General features: G+C 40.0%; 1 protein-coding gene across 1 annotated transcript in view; it reads left to right on the forward strand.

The window, feature by feature from the left end:
- The window catches only part of LOC138671791 (retinal guanylyl cyclase 2-like), a 142610-nt gene extending 118004 nt beyond the window's left edge, over positions 1-24606 (forward strand). Inside the window, 6 exon segments of the mRNA XM_069759927.1 lie at positions 3872-4046; positions 4164-4262; positions 5967-6061; positions 6362-6447; positions 17706-17797; positions 22493-24606. Coding sequence (XP_069616028.1) covers positions 3872-4046; positions 4164-4262; positions 5967-6061; positions 6362-6447; positions 17706-17790 — 540 coding nt within the window. The 3' untranslated portion in view covers positions 17791-17797; positions 22493-24606.
- The last annotated feature ends 1158 nt before the right edge of the window (positions 24607-25764 follow it).

The raw sequence follows: 25764 nt of genomic DNA on the forward strand, positions 1-25764 counted from the left end.
AGCCATATTGAATGCTCCATATATGGAATGGACTAACTATGGAGGTCACAACTTCAACTTGTAGCCTCCAAGTTCTACATTTGGGTCAGCAGGTCAATGGTCAGTCCATGCATTCTACTCCATATATGAATTGTGAACCCAGGCTGATACATTGATAGAGATATGTGAAACTGACCAAATTTGTTTTCACCAGTTTTGGTAAATTCGGTTATAAAAATAATGATGAAATACAATAAACTCAATTTACGCTGGCTCTGCGGCAGCCATTGACGATCATTACCTCTCACATGACCGAATGAGATCAGATACCCCCCTGAATGGTCACGTGAGACGTCATGACCATATGAGGCGAATTGGCCGTCTCAACACCTAAAGAGAAGAACCAAAGACCAGTGTGGGGGGCGGCAGCAGACGTGGAGTAAGGAATAGTGAGTATAATATATTTTATTATTCTGCCACCGCCATCAGTCTTTTCCTACCCTCCATCATGTCCTCCGCTGCCCTCCACTCCCCTCCGTCCTGTCCTCCGCTCCCCCCCGTGCTCTGATCTCACCCCCCCCCATACCTCCCGAGTCCCGGTGTCCCTCCCAGTGTCCGTCCTTTTTCTTCCATGGGCTCCGCCATATTCCAAAATGGTGGGCGCATGCGCAGTGCGCCCGCCGAATTTGCCGTCAGGCAGATTCATTCATTCCAGGTACATTTTGATTACTGTGATAGATCCTATCACAGTGATCAAAATAAAAAAAAATAGTAAATACCCCCCTTATCACCCCCATAGGTAGGGAAAATAATGAAATAAAGAAAATATTTTCATTTTTATTTTTCCATTAGGGTTAGGGTTAGAATTAGGGTTAGACTTAGGGTTAGAATTAGGGTTAGGGCTAGAATTAGGGTTGGAATTAGGCTATGTGCACAAGGTGCAGATTTGGCTGCAGATTTGCAGCGGATTGGCCGCTGCGGATTCGCAGCAGTTTTACAGCAAGTTTACAGTACCATGTAAACCTATGGAAAACCAAATCTGCTGTGCCCACGGTGCAGAAAATCCCGTTCGGAAATTCTGCGTTATATTTTCTGCAGCATGTCAATTCTTTGTGTGAATTCCGCAGTGTTTTACACCTCAATAGGAATCCGCAGGTGATATCCGCACAAAAAACACTTGAAATCAGCGGCAAATTCACAGGTAAAAAGCAGTGCATTTACCTGTGGATTTTTCAAAAATGGTGCGGAAAAATCCGCACACGAATCTGCAACGGGGGCACATAGCCTTAGGGTTGGGGTTGGTATTAGAGTTAGGGTTGGGATTAGGGTTGGGGTTGGAATTAGGATTAGAATTAGGGTTAGGGTTGGAATTAGGGTTAAGATTAGGGTTAGGCGTGTGTTGGGGTTAGGGTTAGGCTTGTGGTTAGGGTTATGGTTAGGGTTGGGATTAGGGTTAGGGGTGTGTTGGGGTTAGGGTTGTGATTAGGGTTGGGATTAGGGTTAGGGGTGTGTTGGGGTTAGGGTTGTGATTAGGGTTATGGTTAGGATTAGGGTAAGGGGTGTGTTGGGGTTAGTGTTGGAGTTAGAATTGAGTTTCCACTGTTTAGGCACATCAGGGGGTCTCCAAATGCAAAATGGTGCACCATTGATTCCAGCCAATCTTGCGTTCAAATAGTCAAATGGTGCTCTCTCCCTTCCAAGCACAAGTGTACGTATAAGCGTAAAATTGCACAACAACTTTGGGGGTCTAATTTCTCCTGTTACCCTTGGGAAAAAAATTGGGGGCTAAAAAATTATTTTTGTGGGAAAACAAATGATTTTTTATTTTCTCGGCTCTGCATTATAAAATTCTGTGACGCACTTGGGGGTTCAAAGTGCTCACCACACATCCAGAGAAATTCCTTGGGGGTCTAGTTTCCAAAATGGGGTCACTTGTGGGGGGTTTCTACTGTTTAGGCACATCAGGGGCTCTGCAAGCGCAGCGTGATGCCCGCAGACCATTCCATCAAAGTCTGCATTTCAAAACCGCACTACTTCCCTTCCGATCCCTGATGTGTGCCCAAACAGTGGTTTACCCCCACATATGGGGTATCAGCGTACTCAGGACAAACTGTACATCAACTTTTGGGGTCCAATTTCTCCTGTTACCCTTGTGAAAATAAAACATTGCGGGCTAAAAAATAATTTTTGAGGTAAGAAAAATTATGTGTTATTTTCACGGCTCTGCATTATAAACTTCTATGAAGCACTTGGGGGTTCAAAGTGCTCACTACACATCTAGATAAGTTCCTTGGGAGGTCTAGTTTCCAAAATGGGGTCACTTGTGGGGGAGCTCCAATGTTTAGGCAGACAGGGGCTCTCCAAACGCGACATGGTGTCCGCTAAAGATTGAAGCCAATTTTCCATTCAAAAAGTCAAATGGAGCTCCTTCCCTACTGAGCCCTGCCGTGCGCCCAAAAAGTGGTTTACCCCCACATATGAGGTATCGGTGTACTCAGGAGAAATTGACCAACAAATTTTAGGATCCATTTTATCCTGTTGCCCATGTGAAATGAAAAAATTGAGACTAAAAGAAAATTTTTTTGAAAAAAATTACTTTTTCATTTTTACGGATCAATTTGTGAAGCAGCTTGGGGTTTAAAGTGCTCACTATGCATCTAGATAAGTTCCTTGGGGGGTCTAGTTTCCAAAATGGGGTCACTTGTGGGGGAGCTCCAATGTTTAGGCACATAGGGGCTTTCCAAATGCAACACGGTGTCCGCTAACGATTGGAGCTAATTTTTCATTCAAAAAGTCAAATGGCGCTCCTTCCCTTCCGAGCCCTGTTGTGCGCCCAAACAGTGGTTCACCCCACATATGGGGTATCAGCGTACTCAGGACAAATTGGACAACAACTTTCGGGGTCCAATTTCTCCTTTTACCCTTGGGAAAATAAAAACATTGTTGCTAAAAGAGAATTTTTGTGACTAAAAAGTTAAATGTTCATTTTTTCCTTCCATGTTGCTTCTGCTGCTGTGAAACACCTGAAGGGTTAATAAGCATCTTGAATATGGGTTTGAATACCTTGAGGGGTGTAGTTTTTAGAATGGTGTCACTTTTGGGTATTTTCAGCCATATAGAACCCTCAAACTGACTTCAAATGTGAGGTGGTCCCTAAAAAAAATGGTTTTGTAAATTTTGTTGTAAAAATGAGAAATCGCTGGTCAAATTTTAACCCTTATAACTTTCTAGCAAAAAAAAAAATTGTTTACAAAATTGTGCTGATGTAAAGTAGACATGTGGGTAATGTTATTTATTAATTATTTTGTGTCACATAACTCTCTGGTTTAACAGAATAAAAATTCAAAATGTGAAAAGTGCGAAATTTTCAAAATTTTCGCCAAATTTCCATTTTTTTCAAAAATAAATGCAAAAATTATCAGCCTAAGTTTACCACTAACATGAAGCCCAATATGTCACGAAAAAAACAATCTCAGAATCGCTAGGATCTGTTGAAGCGTTCCTGAGTTATTACTTCATAAAGGGACACTGGTCTGAATTGCAAAAAATGGCCAGGTCATTAAGGTCAAAATAGGCTGGGTCATGAAGGGGTTAAATACACCATTAGCATGATTCATACAGTCCTTACAAAGCTTGTGGAAGGTAATACCCCTTTAAGTTACTCCCTTGTCTAGTGTGTGGAAAATAGAATAATAAAAATTCAATGGTGATCAGTTGATCATCCTAGGAAGTCCTTGGTGGTTGATATTGGCCAAGAGAAACTGCAGCAAGTGCACAATTGTGCTACGTCGGCCACTAGAGATGAGATGTGGTGTTACTTGATTCCAATTAGAAAAAAACAGAGTTCCAGAGTGGGAGACCTCCTATTTACGAAAGTTACATCTCCTTGCAGGTGGAGACCATCGGTGATGCCTACATGGTGGCCTCGGGGCTTCCAAAGCGGAATGGAAATAAGCACGCAGCTGAAATAGCCAACATGTCTCTGGATATCCTCAGCTCTGTGGGCAGCTTCCAGATGAGACACATGCCAGACATTCCGGTCAGGATCCGGATAGGTTTACACTCAGGTAGGAAGTTCTCCTCAGTCTGACATCAGAGTAGTGGCTACTGGAAATCCGAACAGTGGATTTAGAAAAACAGAGAGAAATGAAGTATAATTGTTCTGCCTTTGTCCTCCCATCCAGGGCCTTGTGTAGCCGGAGTCGTTGGCCTCACCATGCCGCGTTACTGTCTGTTTGGAGACACTGTGAACACGGCGTCACGGATGGAATCAACAGGACTGCGTAAGTCATTGGGTGTGGGAGTGAAAAATGTGAGAAACTCATCAAACGGATCAATGGAAAAGAATGTTTTGTTTTTTTCTTTCCGAAATTGTGGTAAGCAACTAATTATTTGTTTCTATCATTTGATGCTCGTTCAAACTCACCTGTGGCAGGTAACATGTTTGGGCACTATGAAAATCACAGCTGAAACTAGGTGTCTGTATGTGCCACACTAAGCATGGAAAACAGAAAGAGGAGAAGAGAACTGTCTGAGGACTTGAGAACCAAAACTGTTAAAAAATACCAACAATCTCAAGGTTACAAGTCCATCACCAGAGATCTGGATGTTCTTTTGTCACAGTACGCAACATACTGTAATCAAGAAAACGACAACCCAAGGGACTGTAGCTAATCTCTCTTGAGATAGAAAAATTGATGAAAGGTTGTAATGCAGGATAGTCGGGATGGTGAATAAACAGCCTAATTAAGTTCCAAAGAAATTCAAGCTGTCCTGCAGATGTGGGGTGCATCAGTGTCAGTGTAAACTATCTGTCAACATTTGAATGTAATGAAATGGTGTGGCAGGAGACCCAGGAGGACCCCACTGCTGTCACAGACATTAAATAGCTAGACTGCAGTTTTGCTAAAACGTACGTGTGTAAGCCAAAATCCTTCTGGGAAAGCGTCTTGTGAACAGATGAGACCAGAATAAAGCTTTATTCTACTGTTTACCAAAAATGGAATGAGGCCTACAAAGAAAAGAACACAGTACCTACAGTTAATTATGGTGGAAGGTCAAAGATGTTTTGGGTTTGTTTTACAGCCTCCGGCACTGGGTGCTTTGACTGTGTGCAAGGCATCATAAAATCTGAAGATTACCAAAGGATTTTGGGTGGCAATGTAGTGCCCAGTGGCAGAAAGCTGGGTTTATATCCTGGGTCATGGGTCTTCCAGCAGGGCAATGACCTCAAACATACTTCAAGAAGCCCCAAGAAATAGTTGGAAACAAAGAGCTGGAGAGTTCTGAAGTGTCAGCAAAGAGTCCGGATCTAAATCCCATTGATCACCTGTGGAGAGATCTTACAATAGCTGTTGGGAGAAGACGACATATGAGACCGGGAGCAGATTGTGATAGAAGAGTCATCCAGGATCCCAGCTGAGAGGAGTCAGAAGATTGTGGATGGTTATAGGAAGCGACTGATAGCAGCTATTTATTCCAAAGGGTGCAGCCAAATATTATCCTGAGGGTGCCAACAATTTTGGGGATGTGTGTGAAATTATGTCCAATTTGCTTTTTTTTTCTATTTTTTTGTGTTGTTCCAAGACACACAAAGGACATAAACATGTATATAACAAAGCATGTGTAACTGCAATAATATTCTGGAACAATTTAAAGGGTGCCAAAACTTTTGGCCATGACTGTATATTGCATTTTATTTCACCATTTCACTGCAGTTCTATTTTTATTTTCTTGTTTTTTTACTACATTTTATGGTAAAATCGATGGTGTCAAAAAACTGCAACTCGTCTCTTAAAAAAACAAGTTTTCACATGGTTTTGTTGAGAGAATTTAAAAAAAGTTATGATTCTTGCAGGAAGGAGAGGGAAAAATGAAAGCACAAAAAACTGAAAATTGTCAGTGGCGGGAAGGGTTTAAAGGGACGCACTGACATCAGCAGACATTTTTATAGTAAATATTTGGTAACATTATTTGCCATTTTGCAGCTTACAGAATCCATGTCAACCAAAGCACGGCGGCCACGCTGCGGACCCTAAATGAAAACTATAAAATAGATGTTAGAGGGAAGACAGAATTAAAGGTAAGATTAGGATGTGACCAGTGTCTACAGCACTGCGTAATACCGCCAGTTAGAAATGCCGGTCCGCCAAACTCCATTCATTCTGTATGACGCTGTTGCATGACCGAATTCGCCAATCTCCTCCCCATTAGAATACATTGGGCACCTTAGAGTTGTGACCACCGGATGGCGCCATACACAGCATTATTACAGGAATGGCCACTTGCCGAAACGTATAACCGGTACTGACTGTTCTGCCAGGTGATCAGAAAGATGTAGATTTGCTTCTAATATTCTTTTTTTTCTGTTATTTTGCTTTAGGGCAAAGGTATAGAAGAAACGTATTGGTTAGTAGGAAAAGATGGTTTCACTAAACCATTACCGAAACCACCATTTGTAAATCCAGGGTATGTATAAATACTTTACCAAGTGTGCATATGTCATTTTTGCACTGGGTTCTGGGGTCTTGATTTTAGGACAACTTTCCAAATGAACCTGAGTAATAATAAAAGTCATTTTCTAAGAACCAAAGATGTAAAATGGTCGGGAACATGCGGCATCAGGTATCGAATATAGGGTAGGGCAGCACTAAGCAATGCCCAAAAGCAGTGTTGGATTGAGGTGCCAAGGGCCCACCAATAACATTGACTTTGGGGGTACCCACTTTTCACCTGCATGCAAATATTATACTACCTTTGTTCTCAAATTTACCTATATCTCTATTTATATATATAACTAGATGGTGGCCCGATTCTAAAGCATCGGGTATTCTAGAATATGCATGTCCACGTAGTATATTGCCCAGCCACTTAGTATATTGCCCAGCCACGTAGTATATTGCCCAGCTACGTAGTATATTGCCCAGTCACGTAGTATATTGTCCAGCCACATAGTATATTGCCCAGCCACGTAGTATATTGCCCAGTCACGTAGTATATTGTCCAGTCACGTAGTATATTGCCCAGCTACGTAGTATATTGCCCAGCCACGTAGTATATTGCCCAGTCACGTAGTATATTGCCCAGTCACGTAGTATATTGCCCAGTCACGTAGTATATTGTCCAGTCACGTAGTATATTGCCCAGCCCACGTAGTATATTGCCCAGCCACGTAGTATATTGCCCAGCCACGTAGTATATTTCCCAGTGACGTAGTATATTGCCCAGTCACGTAGTATATTGCCCAGTCACGTAGTATATTGTCCAGTCACGTAGTATATTGCCCAGCCACGTAGTATATTGCCCAGCCACATAGTATATTACCCAGCCACATAGTATATTACCCAGCCACGTAGTATATTGCCCAGTGACGTAGTATATTGTCCAGCCACGTAGTATATTGCCCAGCCACGTAGTATATTGCCCAGTGACGTAGTATATTGCCCAGTCACGTAGTATATTGTCCAGTCACGTAGCATATTGCCCAGCCCATGTAGTATATTGCCCAGCGACGTAGTATATTGCCCAGCCCACGTAGTATATTGTCCAGCCCACGTAGTATATTGTCCAGCCACGTAGTATATTGCCCAGTCACGTAGTATATTGCCCAGTCACGTAGTATATTGTCCAGTCACGTAGTATATTGCCCTGTCACTTAGTATATTGGCCAGTCACGTAGTATATTGCCCAGCCACGTAGTATATTGCCCAGTCATGTAGTATATTGCCCAGTCACGTAGTATATTACCCAGCCACGTAGTATATTGCCCAGTCACGTAGTATATTGTCCAGCCACGTAGTATATTGCCCAGTCATGTAGTATATTGCCCTGTCACTTAGTATATTGGCCAGTCACGTAGTATATTGCCCAGCCACGTAGTATATTGCCCAGTCATGTAGTATATTGCCCAGTCACGTAGTATATTACCCAGCCACGTAGTATATTGCCCAGTCACGTAGTATATTGTCCAGTCACGTAGTATATTGCCCAGCCACATAGTATATTGCCCAGTCATGTAGTATATTGCCCTGTCACTTAGTATATTGGCCAGTCACGTAGTATATTGCCCAGCCACGTAGTATATTGCCTAGCCACGTAGTATATTGCCCAGTCACGTAGTATATTGCCCAGCCACGTAGTATATTGCCCAGTCATGTAGTATATTGCCCAGCGACGTAGTATATTGCCCAGCCACATATTATATTGCCCAGCCACGTAGTATATTGCCCAGCCACGTAGTATATTGCCCAGTGACGTAGTATATAGCCCAGTGCCGTAGTATATTGCCCAATCACGTAGTATATTGCCCAGCCACGTAGTATATTGCCCAGTCACGTAGTATATTGCCCAGCCACGTAGTATATTGCCCAGTCACGTAGTATATTGCCCAGCCACGTAGTATATTGCCCAGCCATGTAGTATATTGGCCAGCCACGTAGTATATTGCCCAGTCACGTAGTATATTGCCCAGCCATGTAGTATATTGGCCAGCCACGTAGTATATTGCCCAGCCATGTAGTATATTGCCCAGTCACGTAGTATATTGCCCAGTCACGTAGTATATTGCCCAGTCACGTAGTATATTGCCCAGCCACGTAGTATATTGCCCAGCCACGTAGTATATTGCCCAGCCACGTAGTATATTGCCCAGTCACGTAGTATATTGCCCAGCCACGTAGTATATTGTCCAGTCATGTAGTATATTGCCCACTCAAGTAGTATATTGCCCCGAAACTGCTAAATCATCAGTGGTTATTGCCACAAGGTATTACTGGGAATGGAGCATTGCGAGGAACATTGCTAAACGCCTGGGCTGGATCCGGGGGCCGCCGGAAGGTGAGTATATAGCTATTTTTTATTTTAATTAATTTTTTAACAGGGATATGGTGCCCACATTGCTGTATACTACATGGCCTGTGTTATATACTACGTCGCTGTGCTATATACTACGTGGCTGGGCAATATACTACGTGGCTGGGCAATATACTACGTGGCTGTGCTATATACTACGTGGCTGTGCTATATACTACATGGGCTGTGTTATATGCTACGTGGGCTGTCAGACTCTTTCGCCCGGGGCCCTCAAAAACCTGGAGCCGGCCCTGGCTTCACTAATTGCTCGCGGCCGACCGAATCCTGTGTATAAATTGCATTATTCTGAAATCTTCATAAATAAACTACATACATATTCGAGAATACCCGATGCGTCAGAATCAGGCTACCATCTAGTATAATAATAAACTGGTTAGTTTGGTTAATGAATGATGAGATGCTGCTTTTTTTCTGTACAGCGTGAATCAAGTGAATTATGCCAAGTGCCCATACAGTGGGGTTGGGGACCATGATGAAACACCATGATGAAGAAAAATATCATCATATGTTGTCCAAATACCATACTATTACCTGGATAGCATTGATATACAGAATAGTATTACCTTACACTGCAAAATAATAGACAGTGGCATACATTGCCAAATAAATACTGCCATATGATACTCATAATAATACTGACATACAATAACCAAATACCAACTCTATCTTGTACATACAGTAACGGCATAAATAATGCTGCTATACACTTAATATAAGGATACCTTGTGCTCAAAAGCCTCAGGTGCTAGACCATTTGTAGTTGCCCTTTAGCATGTGAGACTAAAGAAGTAGCATAATTCTGAGGACTACATGGCGCCATTTGGTCATCTATGAGTCGCGGTAAAATTGCAGCATTACTGTAACTCACACCTTATTGAATACTGACCATAGAACCCAATTGGACCAGATGTCACTTTAAGCGATAATTGTGAGGATGACACTTTTACTTTACTGGCGGTGAGTTGTCAAATAACCCTAAAATAACTGGCACCTTTATTTACAGTCATCTACTGACCATTAAAGCTTTATCGCCCCTTTGCTACAAATATGCAATTTTGTTACCTGGTGTAAACGCCGCTGTTCTCCTGAATCTGGCGCTGTTTTTCTTTTTTTCCTGCGCCTTTCCGTTCCTGAGATACGGCCCCTTCTTCTCTCTCTATAAATCTGCTCTTGTTAGCCAAGTGGGTGTGGTCCTCTAAAACACACCCACAATAGATCTGTGGGCAACACCCTATTGTATAACAAGACAAAATTTCCATGCAGGGAAGATAGGGCCATATCTCAGGAACGGAGAGGAGCAGAAACAAAAGAAAAACATCGCCGGATTCAGGAGAACAGCGGGATTTATGCCAGGTAAGAGAGATGTATATTCATAGCAAGTGACGGGTCACATTTTCCTGATCGTTCCAGTAAATCTCGCTGTTCATCCTGCCCACTCATTTTTCACATCAGAAAATATTTGTGAATTGCTGTTTTTACTTGGCCTTTCATTATATATAGCGATATTATTACAGACGCCGGGATTTCAGCAGTTTGTTTTGCATCCCAAACACCTTCTCGGGAGGATGTCTGAGCAGCTTATGGCCCGTCATAAAAAAAAACATGGAGCGTATTCAGATTCACGGCCGCGTCTCGAAGGTATCGCTTTTATGGAACACAATAAATTCTCTTTATTAGCGTAATATCTCCCTGCAAAGGAAACTGCTTGCCTCGCTCTAACTGGATAATTGCAAGTAAAAAGATGGAAAAAAAGGGAGAAAGAAAAATGACAACGAGGGCGAATAAATACAGCGATCAACATAATAAGAGAAGCGGTTCAACAAAGCGCAAGTCGCGGGGAGCCGCCTGATATGTAAATATACTGACAAACATTTCATTGTGAGTACGCAGACCCCAGAAGTTACGAGCCGCCTGCCGAGTGCTGCTGACTATTCATGAGGAAGTTGCAGGAAAACTTTTCTTAAGTTTTGATGGATCCGGAATCACCAGCTGACAAAGTCCAAAACCCAATGTTACATGTCACCAACGGGCCTTAAACCCTCCAGAAACCCCTGGACAGTCCATAAACGTCGGCCACTTTTTTTTTCCTGTCAGTAAAAAAAAAAATAATGTGATGTTTTCATGATTTTATATAAATCCTGAATAATAGCGCCATACAGAGACTAATACTACCATCCCATTACTGATTAATACCACCATATAGTGACTAACACTACTATACCGTGACTAATACCGCCACATAGATACTAATATTATCATTAAGTGACTAAATAAATAATACTACCGTATAGTGAGTAATACTACCATAGCATGACCGATTAATACCTCCATACAGATACTAATACCACCATAAAGTGACTGAATAATACAATATAATGACTAATACTATCATACAGTGACAGAATAATACCATCGTAGAGTAACTGAATACTAACATACTGTCTAATTATTACTACCATCCAGGGACTGAATAATGCCGCCATATAGTGACTAATACTACCATCCAGTGACTGAATAATACTGTCATACAGTGACTAATACTACAATCTAGTGGCTTAATAATGCCACCATACAGACTAATACAACTATCCACTGACTGAATAATGTCACCTTATACTGACTAATACTACCATACCTTGACTGAATAATGCCGCCATACAGTGACTGAATAATTCCACCATACAGTAACTGAATAATACTATCATACAGTGACTGAATAATATTGCCATACAGTGACTGAATAATATTGCTTTACAAAGACATATGATTAATATTGCAATATGACAGATGTATACTGCTATACATTGACTGGAAAACACTACCATACTGTGACTAATACTTCAATAGTGTGACCGAACAATACCAACATAGATCAGTATTACTACAGAGTAATACTGCTAAACAGACTAAATACTAGTGCCACACAGTGACAGAATACTAATTCCATATAATCAGTGAATACTACTACCATACAATGGTGGAATAATGCTACAATACAGTGACTGAATGGTAATGCTATACAGCCATGGAATAGAGCCATGATATAAGTGACTGAATGATGCCAACATACTGTGACTGAATACCAGAGCAGTACAATGGCTGACCAATTATGCTAAATAGTACTACCATACAGTGATTAAATAATACTGCCATACACTTACTAAATTCCAATTAAAGTCACTGAATGCTACAAGCATTTATTGGTATAATTACACAGTAACTAAATATTATCACCATAAAGTGCCTGACATATGCTGCTACACAGTGATTGAATAATACTGCTATAAAAATTGAATATTATAACCATACAGTGAATGAATAATGCCACCATAATGTAGCTGAATGGTAACACCAGACTGAGACGGAATAGAAGCAAAAAGCTAGGAGTGAATGAGAATGCCATTCAGTGACTGAATAATACTGTCATACAATGCTTGACTATGAGAGCCAGACAGTGAATGAATAATATCACCATACAGTGACTGAATGGTAACACTAGATAGCAGCTGATGAGAACCAACATATTATGAGTGAATGATACTGCCACTTCAATGGTAGCCCCAAACAACCACTGAAAGGATGTGTCAAAGTGACCGAATAATAAAATTCGCAGTAGAGTGACTGAATAATAATACTGCAATATAGTGTCTAATAATACTGCAATACAGTAACTGATTAAAAATGCTGCAATATAATGACTGAATACTAATACAGAAATATAGTGACTGGAAAATAATACCGCAATACAGTGACTAATAATATAACAATAAATTGACAGAATAAAAATACTCCAATAAAGTGACTGAATAATAACACCATAATACAGTGACTAATAATATAACAATATCGTGACTGAATAAAAATACCGCAATGCACTGACTGAATAATAATATTGTAATACCGTGACTCAAAATATAACAATATAATGACTGAATAAATATACCACAATACCTGTAGAATGTAAGCCCGCAAAGGCAGGGTCCTCGCCCCTCTGTATCAGTCTGTGATTGTTAGTTTACTGTAAGTTGTATGTAACCCCTCCTCATGTACAGCACCATGGAATCAATGGTGCTATATAAATAAATAATAATAATACAGCAACTGAAGAATAATAATACCACAGTAGAGTGGCTGAATAATATGAAAATACAGTGACTGAATAATAATAATACCACAAGAGAGTGGCTGAATATTAATACTGAAATACAGTGACAGAATAATAATAATACGGAAATACAGTGACTGAATTATAATAATAATACCACAATAGAGTGGCTGAATAGTAAGATGGAAATACAGTGACAGAATAATAATAATAATAATAATAATAATAATACCACAATAGAGTGGCTGAATAGTAATACTGAAATACAGTGACAGAATAATAATAATACGGAAATACAGTGACTGAATAATAATAATACCACAATAGAGTGGCTGAATAGTAAGATGGAAATACAGTGACTGAATAATAATAATAATAATAATACCACAATAGAGTGGCTGAATAGTAATACTGAAATACAGTGACAGAATAATAATAATACGGAAATACAGTGACTGAATAATAATAATACCACAATAGAGTGGCTGAATGGTAAGACGGAAATACAGTGACTGAATAATAATAATAATAATAATACCACAATAGAGTGGCTGAATAGTAATACTGAAATACAGTGACAGAATAATAATAATAATAATAATAATAATAATAATAATATCACAATAGAGTGGCTGAATAGTAATACTGAAATACAGTGACAGAATAATAATAATAATAATAATAATAATAATATCACAATAGAGTGGCTGAATAGTAATACTGAAATACAGTGACTGAATAATAATAATAATATTAATAATAATACCACAATAGAGTGGCTGAATAGTAATCCTGAAATACAGTGACTGAAGAATAATAATAACAATAATAATAATAATAATAATAATAATAATAATACCACAATAGAGTTGCTGAATAGTAAGATGGAAATACAGTGACTGAAGAATAATACCATACACTAACATTTGCAGTAGTCATCATTAGTAAAGGCGGTAATGTCAACATCATATTTACCCCAAATTAGTATTGCGGTGCAGAAATCAAACTTTCACACGCCTTCTTCAATGAAAAACTAAAAAAGTTAGGGGTCTAGGAAAATGGTGACACCAAAATAAAAAATTTTTGGACAAACTTCTGACTTCACGGCACTTGAAATTTTTTCGTAGATTATATGGTAAAATGAATGTTATCATTCAAAGCTACAAGTCATCCTGCAAAAAACAAGACATCAAGAAAAAAGTAACGGAAGAAGCTGCGGGAAAAAGGAAAACTCAAAAATGAAAAATTGCCAAGTCCTGGAAGGGTTGAAGGGCCTCGCCACATGACTTAGAATCAACTGATTTGGGGTTCTTACCCCTCATTAGTGCAAAGTGAGAGACTTGAGGAGAGGTCTTCAGGAGGGGGAGGGAAGGAGAGACCAAGGGGTAAAGGTTCTAGTTAAGGACCCAGATTTGCGGTCTCTTTAAAGAGGTTATCCACTACTTAGCTTCACCTTCTTGTCCTCCAATGCTGGGGTTGATGGGCAAAGGATTTCATGTTTCCTCTGTCCCATCACTAAAGGAAACTTTGGGGTAAATAGCGGTCGTACCCTGATCCGCACACCGGTGAATTTAGAAAACATATTTTTAGATACTATCAGGAAATCCTGAGTTAAGAGTGGGGTCTTGCTGCTAAGGAGTAGGACCCTTTTTTTCCAGAGTGTAGAGCAATTACCAAGAGCATCTCTCGATCTGGAGGACCTGACCCATCCTAAATTACTTAGACAACCCATTGATATCATGAGCACTGTGTAATGCTTCCGTTCCCCCGTGGAGGCACTGCAAGGAAACCAGACACATACAGGTTTCCTCACAGATTACAAATGATAGTTCCAGAATGGAGCAGTTTGTGATTGATTTGTGATTGACCCTTTTGACAAGTAGCGATTATCCAAAGAAGATAATTTTTAAGAAAAAAATGTCTACCACATTATAAGTGATCTCAATAGTGAGGCATTTTGTATATCTACCATTACTTTTTTCTTAAACTAGGCCAAGCGTTGCTTACAAATAATCTATAAAGGGGACATACATAGAACTCACGGGGCACCGTAGCACATGTCCTAATTTGGTCCTCCATCCAAAAAAAACAAATATTTCGTGAGGTCAGAGAAGAGCATATACTACAATTTCGCAGCTCTTACAAAGTAGTTTTGCCCCTATTGAAGCCTCTTAGTGTTCCCACACACTATAATGATCCCCACATAGCCCCCCAGATAGTATAATGGACCCCAAAACAAACCTCCTCACAGTATAGTGGCCCCAAAACAACCCTCCACATCAGCAAGAAGTTTGTATTTTTTCCCCTTGTGTGTGTCAATTTCCTCCAGGTTCTCCAGTTTCCTCCGACTCTTCAAAGACATACTGATAGGGAACCTAGATCGGGAGCCCCATTAGGGCCAGTGATTACTATGTATGTAAAATACCATGGAATTAATGGCGCTATATACATGCAAGTGTATACTATATAAGTGAGTAAAATGAATAAATAAATAAATAGTATGATGGCCTCAAAAATAATCCTCTACATAGCATGATGGCCTCATAAATAGGCCTCCATATAGTATGATGGCCCCACACATAATCCTTCACATGGTATGATGGCCCATAAATAGCCTTCCACATAGTATGATGGCCCCACAAATAATCCTCCACATAGTATGATGGCCCCACAAATAATCCTTCACATGGTATGATGGTCCCACAAATAATCCTCCACATAGTATGATGGCCCCACAAATAATCCTCCACATAGTATGATGACCCCACAAATAATCCTTCACATGGTATGAAGCCTTCCACATAGTATGATGGCCCCACAAATAATCCTCCACATAGTATGATGGCCCCATAAATAATCCCCCACATAGTAAGATTGTCCCATAAAGTACTCATTGATTAAAAATAAAATACTCACCTCCCCTCATTTTCCCGCTGCTCTGGTCTCTGCAGTGTGTGGGCTGCACCGCCCAGCACAGTAGTCGCGATGTAATGACGTCATCACGCCGCTGCTCTGAGAAGTCCGGTGCGCAGTGAGAATGGAGGAGGGAGCATCAGCTGACAGGTCGCCCTGCCATCATTGCTTTCAGCTGTATCTGCATCCTGGAGGCGGATACAGTTGAAAGTCGGGTGGGAGGCGGCGGCACCGAGCTACATGGTCTGCCGCTATTAGCTGTAAGTCACTGATCTATACTGACCTACTGATCTATCTCTGTTATACATAGCGCTGCCCAGTTTCCCCTCTAGTCTTCTTGCTTTCAGCTAGATGGGCAGGTGACCACATGGCCATACATGCTGGCTTCTGGTACTGATCCTGTCTTGGTCCAGTTGCTTGCACTAAGATGTATCATTGCAATCCAGTCATTAGAGTAATGGTTCTTTTATGCGCTGGTGATCCAGTTGCTGCTTCTTCCTCTCATTGCACCTCTGCAACTCTGGTTCCTCCTCTCTTGGGTTCTGGAGTTTAGGTTGATTCTTCACTTACCAGTATTGTATTACCTCTTGGTCTCTTCCTCTGCCTCCTAGTGGGCCTCCCAGAAGTCCTCTCCACAGCAGGGCCTGACTCACTGTTAACTTTTTTGTTAACTGCTACCTATCCTCCCATTACTTTCACATGTAAAGGGGTCACAATAACAAAAACATTAATCGTGAGCAGCTGCGACCTTACAAAAGTTAAGGCATCAGTGTCATGTAATTAACAGTGTATTATGCATCAACATACAACTATGGCATTTAAAGGGTTTTTCCAATTTTGGAAAACCCTATTCCCTCAGGGTTGCAGTTTGTTAAAAAAAAATCCTTGCCCTTTACTCGCCCTCCTCTGGTCCATCTCGGAGTCTCTACTGATGGCGTCTGTTATTGTCTGCAGTTCTGATATCACGTAGACATTACGGCAGCCAATTGAGCTCATCGGCTCCGAGCTTGTGCCGTCAATTCAGGTTGAGTCGTTGAGCTTACTAATTTGCCGAAATGGCATCGGCGCTACAGAAAATAACAGATACTGGGAACAGCGCTGGATCCATGAAGAGTGAGAACAATACCACTTTTTTTTTTTAAAACAAACTGCATCCGGGGGACAGGGGTGTTCCGAATCCAGAAAATGGGCTTAAATCATAACAGCAAAGTGTTCAGGGTGTGGTGGCAATTTTCATCTCCATTTCATAGCCTATCTCAGCTGGAAGACAAGGTAATGACACTAGTTGGAAACCCAGTCTGCACTATTGAGGAGTGTCAGGGGCTCAGTAGGTGAGTATGTTTTTTTTCCCCTAAATTTTTATTTTAATTTTAATTAATTTAAATTAATTTTAATTTTTAACCATGCAGAACCAAGTTTTAGAAAAACATAAAGAGATAAAAGTTCACTTTATCTAATAATGTGAATGCAACCTTACGGTGGGGCAGGGTGTTTCTTTTTTTCTCCTGTAGTCTAAGTTTACGGGCCCTTAATCAATGCCCTGCATAGCAGCTGAGTGCAAATAGGAGTTGGATAAGTAGCATTCATGCCCAGGTCCAGGTGTTGGAGGAACATCCACAGGTCCTTGTGCCCAATTATGAGATCCCAGTGTTTTAATAATGGTACATGCCTGGTGGGGTCTTTGTTACAAATTTTTCTTTGGGCCCAGTCCACTTTGTGATGACCCCACAACTAGAGAAAATAATGATTGGTAACATGATGATAACATTTAAAAATCAGCATTTATCGCTTGAGCTACTGATAACTAATGACAAATATATATATATATCTACCACAGGTGTAATGCCCACGGGTTAACAGCGGACGAAATTGCAGAATTCAAAAGGAGAAAAGCGGAAAAGTCGCTTTCTAAACAGGAGTAGAGATGAGGTAGAGGCAAAACTCTCGTGTTGTCTGGTCGTTCAGTGTGCATGATCTATATTATTTTTATGTATCTCAGACAGGAACTAGCCAGAAAAAAGCTAAACATTGTCATTTCCAACATTTTGGCTGGGAAGGAGATAATTTTTGGACAGGGATTCAGAATATTGCAAATCTACTTACCGTACAAAGTTTCCAACTGTGTTAACAAAATGTGTGCTATAACCCCACCTCATATAGCTCCGCACCATTGATATCTGAGATATACGGCTATTCTTCCTCTATTATCCCACATCATGACGTCAAGAATTGACCTTTCCCAGTGGGATCCTAAGAAGTAGCCACCAGGATTGAAATGGTTCACCAAAGTCTCCCGGAGAACAAAAGGATCAGACTTTGGCATTTCAACTTGCTGGATCCTTCAATCCCCCGACATAATCTCTCGGGGGAAAGTCAAGATGCCCCCAAAAGTATCAGACTGTTGAGTGATTTGACTGAGATTGACGGTTTTGAACGAGTTAAATCCAATGAATATGAAGGCCTTTATGCTGCATAGAGACCTTCAACACCTGTCGTCCAAAAGTTCCACCAACTACCCAATAAATGATCAGGATCCATTCGGTTGAGGGGAATAAATTACTGGTAAACGCTTTTTGTAGCTGCTTATATCCTGTAAGAACAAATGGATTGAGCATCTTGAAATGAAACATGGCCGATCTGTTTTTCCCCTGACATCATCAGGGGAGAGTAAGCACACCCTCTAACACATAAGATAGCTGGCTACTCTTACTGAATTTGGAGGGTTTGGCTGACCACTATGTTGATGGGCACCTTTATACTCTCATCCTCTCTCTAGTCTGCGTTAGACAACTGTTTCAAGGGATACCAATCTAACAGATTACAGTGATGAAGGAAATGGCCGATGCTACTTTACCGTGTCATTTAAGATCATACTGACCAAGCCGTGCAAGAAGTGAAACGTCAGCAAATGACTCTTCAAGTTCCTCAGAAGACTTGCTCCCACCTAAATGTAGTGCATATCACATGTAATCCTTACCCAGTCCTCAGAGATGCAATCGCAAAATTTGTGGGGCTCTTCGAACAATCTGTTTAAAACTTTTTGTGGAACAATGTCACTCAGATCAGTATAACGTTGCCTATTTTATTTTGCTTCTCTCTGAAGAAGCTTGAGCCTGGCCATCACCTCTCTGGCTCGATAATGTCCATGGTACATCAACACCTCACTACAACTTCTCTTGACAACTATACGTAACGTGTTTGAGGAACTTGAATACTCCATTACTTCCATGATATGAAGAGGGATTTTCTTCCATTGGCCATGATATTCAGCTTTAGTGGCTGCCTCATGGATGGACCTGAGAGGTCATATCAAAGAGAACTGACTAATCAGATCTTTCAGTCTCCTGAACCCTAAATGTCAACTGATGACCATTTGTCCTCAGAGCAGAGGTTTTGTCTATTGCTTTAGTTTTATTGCAGGCAAATGGGTTAACAACACCTGAATTGTCTCATCCATTCTCCGATACTGGTAAATTCTCTGGTCTAAGCCTGACAAGGAAGATTACTTGACTTACTCCATAATTGATCCTCAAGGCTTCAGGAAACTTCCTTACGTCGTATTTTGTTGCCAATGGAGATGCAGGGAACGTCTTTTGCTATGGTTTGTACTAAAGGTTAAAGGTCTTATTGTTTACTTTGGATTGACCACTTGGCTACTGTATGTGAATTGCTCTCATGTTCAACAAAGTCTGGTGCACCTCAACTGTTCAGATGCAAGTCGGTCAGCTCCATTGTGTTGAACTTTCTGCTTTTGTCTTACTCATGCTTTGACTTCAATTTCATCCCTACTTGGAGAAGGCTTTTTTTCCTGAAGAAGATATATTGGTGTTTGTTGTTTGAGATTCTGTATTGACTATAAAAGGCTAAGCATGCTCACAGTGAAGGATGGTCATGTTTTCCCTCCCATTTCTCCCATCTCCAAGTTGTATGACCAGTTAATAAGAGCTATCATGTTCACAAAACTGTTGCCAATAACCCGAGGCCCAGGAAAGGTGAGACATGGAGACAGCTTTTAACACCCATGATGGAATCTATGAATACTTGGTCATGTTTTTTGAGTTTTATAATGCTTTGACAATTTTTACAAAATATTGTCACCATAAGGTTTCCGTGCCTTTATAATGACATCTTGGTGTGTCTGCAAAGTCTTGCACAGAATTTCCTTTTCTACAAAAAGTGGAAAATTCAACTTTAAAAAATCTGAATTTCCATATCTTAGAAGCATCATTTTTGCTCAAGGTTTGAAGATGAATCCACACAGTATGTGCTTTCTACCATACTTCATTGGCCTAGTCCTACAGTTTTGAACGTACTGCAATGCTTTCTGGCACCATTTTTCCTTGTGCATAAAGGGGTCAATTTTTGGTTTTGGCCCGAGGTGTCAATTTATGTCTTTGAACAACCCACAGCATGATTTGAGTCTCCTCTGGACCTTTCTGGGTAACCCAGGCATCTTCTAATCCTACTTTGTGGAAGTAGATGCCTCTTCTTTGGGTCCATTCATTGTAGCTGATTTATGTATTAAAAAAAGTATCTAATAGGAAGCTCTGCCATTTTTTCTTCTACTCCAAAAGATTCAGCAAAACAGGACAATTCAGTTTGAGATTGGAACTTGCTACACTGCGAACATCATTAGAGAAAGTGTCTTCTGCTGGGAGAGGAACACCATTCTATTACCATTTATATGGATCACAAAAACCTAAAGTACCTTCAAGTTTAATAGTGACTAAATCCATGAGAAGATTTCTGTTTTTTACTTTTTAAAGGGGTTGTGAGAGGTACATTGAAGTTTTTTGCTGTTTTTTTACTAGGGGCACTAAGGCATTTAAGAAGGGGTTGTCCAAGTAGTGACCACATCCTTCAGCTTGATTCTCGTGTATAAGATAGCTGACAAAAACATGGAGCAGGTGGATTTTTGAGATGCCCACTTCCTGTCCTGAGGATCAAGTACACTTTTTGACCCTAAGTTGTTTTTTTATCCTTTGTGGAAATCTTTCTTTTCTATCATCCTAATGGTTTGGCTTTTGTATCACTGGTTTTATGCCACCAGGTTCTATGCAGGGCATATTCTTTCAACTTGTCTGATCTGCCAGGCAGGTTGTGCACCACATATTTGTGCAGAAAATCCTACGTATGGCCCCACCAGAGATGGAAAGTTAGAGACTCTGTGTTAGTCTTTTCCACCTGTGCCCAAGTCAAATTTTCTCATCAGGTGCCATGACAGCTTTATGTTAAAGGCAGACAGTGCTCTCCTGACCCTTGTCTTGAGTGTCAGCTTCTTTTTTGGAGCCTGCATCTGCCCTTCATCATTTTTCTATAACCTGCTCGTATTTTCTCCAGCTTTTTTGAACTTGCCCCTTGGATTTGTCACCTTTTTTGTGCAGCTGTAGTTTGACCTCTGCCAGGGACTCCTGGTGCTACCTCTGTCACACCCTCTGGACTTGTCATTCCGTGCTAACCTCCAGGTTCTGAGCCAGGGATAGGGCTGCTGTGGAGCTTCCGTTCTACACCTGTGACCCGGGAATCCAACCTGTTAAGACCAAACCTTCTTGCTGCTATCCCTAGTGAAGAATAGGATTATCCCTTAAGCTGGCCATAGACCTTCTAAACCTGTCTGCCCAACACTTGTTTCTCTTGTCTCCCCCAACATATGCATGCAAGGGTCCCCGGAGAATAATAGGTTCCCTCATTTTAGTGTGTTCCAGACCACTTTCAGTGCATGATTAAACTTTTAAAAGACTTGCTGTCCATACATATGATATGATATGATGGTACCTAATACCACTTGCAAACAAAAAAAGGGCCCCTGTTCAAGAACAGCAGTTTAACAGTTTAATAGCTCATCATAGTGCAAAATTCCATCTGTTTTGGAGGTGGAAATGGGCCCCCTTATCTCTTGGGCCTCTTCGTGGTTGCACCAATGTATGTCTTCTCCTGCCTAATACTATTGCCCAGCCCCAGTCACTGCATTTATAAACTCCTGTACCCAGATATACATTGAGAAACGCCTTCATAATACTCATATTTAGGTAATTCATACATTAATGCCATATCCTAAGCATAGGCTGATTTTTTCCCCCCCAAAAATAGAACCTGTTCCGCTGCCCCAGTATACCGCAATCTGGTTCTTTGCTCCTCTTCTTTTCTATTTTTCCCCAACCTGTACATCCTCTTCACTCCAGGCCATGGCTTACATCTCAACCAGACCTCTGATATCATGGTGCACAGTGGTGTCAAAGGCCTAGTTGAATCAGAAGACATGGACTGGAGTGAAGGTGCCAATGACGAATCACGTAACGGGGGAAAGTTGAAAGAAGGGATGCGTATAACGGACTGCGGATTACGGGGGCAGCGGAACAGGTAAGTATTATCATTATTATTCTATTATGAGCGAAATGCCAAAAATCTGCATACTGGAGAAAGCAGAATTTTCGTAAAATTTTAAGATAATTCAATACCAGTTGAATAAGTTTGCTCATCTCTATTAAATAATAAGATACTCTACTATATAAAGTTCTAATATACAGTGGTATATAATGTAGTACTATATTATCTTATAATATATCATATTATGCTATATAGTATTATACTTTTCTATACAATTTTACCGTTATTTTTTGACAGGGAAGACTGGCAAGAAGTAATTGACAAGGAAATTAAAGCAATATTTTGGAGAAAAAGAAGGAGCGTGGCGCTGTGAATCCTGGTGGATTTTTTGGAAGCTGTCATCTTTCCCCTATCACAAAATTGGTGGATAGTCCTACAATTGTACCGAGGACTTCACTACTCGTTGGTTATTGGGATTGGACGCCTGGCCCCAGAGAGAAAGACGAGAAGATCTATGTATTCAGATCGACTGAAGTGAATGGGATCAATGATGGTCAATGAAAATCATTGAACTTTTTTTGGTTCTAAGAGTTACTTAGCACGGCAGATGATGTAGTTGTTCTGTAGGAACCTGTTATTATGAAAGGCTGATGTAGCAAATATGGAAGCTGTCATTTATATTCTAAATTTCAATTGAGCAATAGGGACTTTTAAACACATTAAAAGGTCGGAATTTTTGAAGGGGGGTTTAGAATTTTTTTAGCTTCATTAAATTTACTAAAATAAGGTTAAATTATATATGCGGCTAGGTGGGACAACACCTTTCTCTGGGCATATCACAGCTCAGCGAATGTGGCTGGGAATTTCCAATTACAAAAACGCCCCCTCAGAAACATTAATATTATCCAATGACTAAATTACAGCAATAGTTAAATATGAATTGTAAATTTAGCCATAAAATATCTCCTCCTAACACGGAAGTTATAGCTTTCTCCATAAAAACTAAATTACACAAAAACAACAAAACTGCAAAAAATGGGTAAAAATATTGAACTAAAATTTAAAATCCGTTTAAAAAATAACAATTTTACTAAGGAAGACAAAAAAAATCTAGAGCAAACAGAGATATAATTATGTGTCGCTCAATAAATGTTGGCCAATAAGAGCATATAAAAAAGTAATATAAGATATGAATGGACTAAAACATGTCAATTTTAATCCAGAAAATCAATATTAGGCAATTTTAAATAATTCTTTTTATTTCAGAAAAAAAAGTCAATTTTGTTACATTTATTCATTTTCTTGCATTTTTAAATTAAAATGTGACAATTAAATTACATTTCTAAATAGATATCTAGTCTGCAAATCTATTTTAGATTTAGATTGTTCAGATCAAAAAACAAGAAGGGTTGATAAAGTAAAAAAATATATATTTAATTTTTTACTGTATATATGTATAACATTCGTTAATTTATCTATCTGTTATTTATTTGACCTCAGGGAAATCAAATAATGTTGTCATAATATTAAAGAAATATGGAGATAGCAGGAATTGCAAAAATACAAACAGATTATATCTCTAAGAAAAAAATTAAATTGAAAATGAACAAGAATAGAAGTACTAGATATCACGTAAATATACAATGTGTGTATATTTAGTTTTATGATGTTTTTACATTTTTTTTAAGAATGGGGTCATTCTGGGTGTTGTCTTGAGTATATTTTTGAGCTGTAGAAATATGTTGACATAAATCTATAAAAATACTTTCACTAAAGAAAACTTTCTACAATAAGGTATTCAAGGAGATTTACTCAAACAGTAATTAACATAAAAAAATCTGATATTCCTTGGTGTGCCTTATCGGTAACTTCATTGGTGTGTACAAAGTTCTAAAACATTACAGAAATATTTTTGAAAATCACCCCAAAAATTCTCAGTCATTTGACGAATTCCCAGCATGTCCTGTGTATATTCCTATGTTACCTTTCATACAGTTCATTTGATTGACATCGAAAGAAGCCCTATATACCATATACATACTGTCTTTAATTTTTTTTTTACAAATTGTTTTACGAAAACTTGATCGTCCTGAATTTTGTGAACATAACTGGCTGGTTTCCTCAGGGTGGACAGGCTGATGCTATAATTTAAAGAGGACTTGTCACCACTTAAAAAGTGATCAGTTTTTTACTTTTAATTTTATTCTTCTGCCCCCTTAAAGGGAATCTGTCACCTAATTTTGGCCCTATAAGCTGCGGCCACCGCCATCAGGGGCTTATCTACAGCATTCTGTAATGCTGTAACTAAGCCCCCGATGTAACCTGAAAGATAAGAAAAATAAGTTAGATTCTACTCACCCAGGGGCGGTCCGGTCCGGTCTGATGGGCGTTGCGGTCCGGCACCTCCCATCTTCATATGATGACGTCCTCTTCTTTGCTTCCTGTCGTGGCTCCTGCGCAGGCGTACTTTATCTCCCTGTTGAGGGGAGCGTAAATTACTGCAGTGCGCAGGCACCAGGCCTCTCTGACCTTTCTCGCGCCTGCGCACTGCAGTACTTTGCTCAGCCCTCAACAGGGCAGACAAAGTACGCCTGCGCCGGAGCCGCGACAGGAAGCAAGGAAGAGGACGTCTTTGTATAAGCCGTAGCTTATAGGGTCAAAATTAGGTGACAGATTCCCTTTAAATATTCAGTTGTTTTTTTAATCTACCATATGGTTCTAGAGATATTGGCCTTTTTTATTAAATCAAATTTTGATGATTTTTAACAATGGGGAGTTGGTCACAGAGTAATTATGTAAAGAAGCCAAATGACACGTCCCAGAGGATCCTTGAGCAATAACATCTTGTTAAAGACCATAAAAATTAGCACTAAATAAAAAATATCTATATCTCTGGAATTATATGTTTTTTTTTTTTATAAAATGACTACTTAGGGGGAGAAAATAAAAGAAAAGACTGGAGGATTTTAAGGAGGATTTCTATCCAATGTGTTTTATGATGGTGGAAGAGTCCCAATGGTCCCACATTATAAACTGTAGGACCTTTGTGTGCCCCCATAATGTGTCTTTCTACATGAGAGTATCGGCATAATGTGGCATCCTATGGAATATAACGTGATCTTATTTTTTCCTCCCCTATTCCATATCAGTTGAATAGAGATAAGAGAATTTCACGAAATTTGTTTTGGGTAGATTCACTCGAACTAGTTGGCAAATTTTGATTTTTGGTTTTAAAAAAATAATCCAAATCTAAATTGCCATGAAAAGTCATTTAATAAAGCTCTGAAGTCTCTCTAGAAAAGGAATCAAACAGAGATACAGGATGGTGGTAAACAAAATTGTCAGTTCTGTACTCGTATCTTCCTAGGCACATCCTTTACCTGTCCTGGTGAAGCTCTCTGCTAGGTCCTCCATTTGTTCCCTTTGGTCCCCCTTCAGCCATTTTTCGTTCTGGGGGGAGCAAGCAAGGGACACGGCGAGGAGCTGTGTCAAGAGGGCAGATGAGGGGTGGGCCAGTGACAGATGAGTATAAGCTTTTATTATTTTTAACCCCTTCCAAGCCCAATAAA

The sequence above is a fragment of the Ranitomeya imitator genome, chromosome 3, assembly GCF_032444005.1.
Source record: "Ranitomeya imitator isolate aRanImi1 chromosome 3, aRanImi1.pri, whole genome shotgun sequence".
Classification (NCBI taxonomy): Eukaryota; Metazoa; Chordata; class Amphibia; order Anura; family Dendrobatidae; genus Ranitomeya; species Ranitomeya imitator.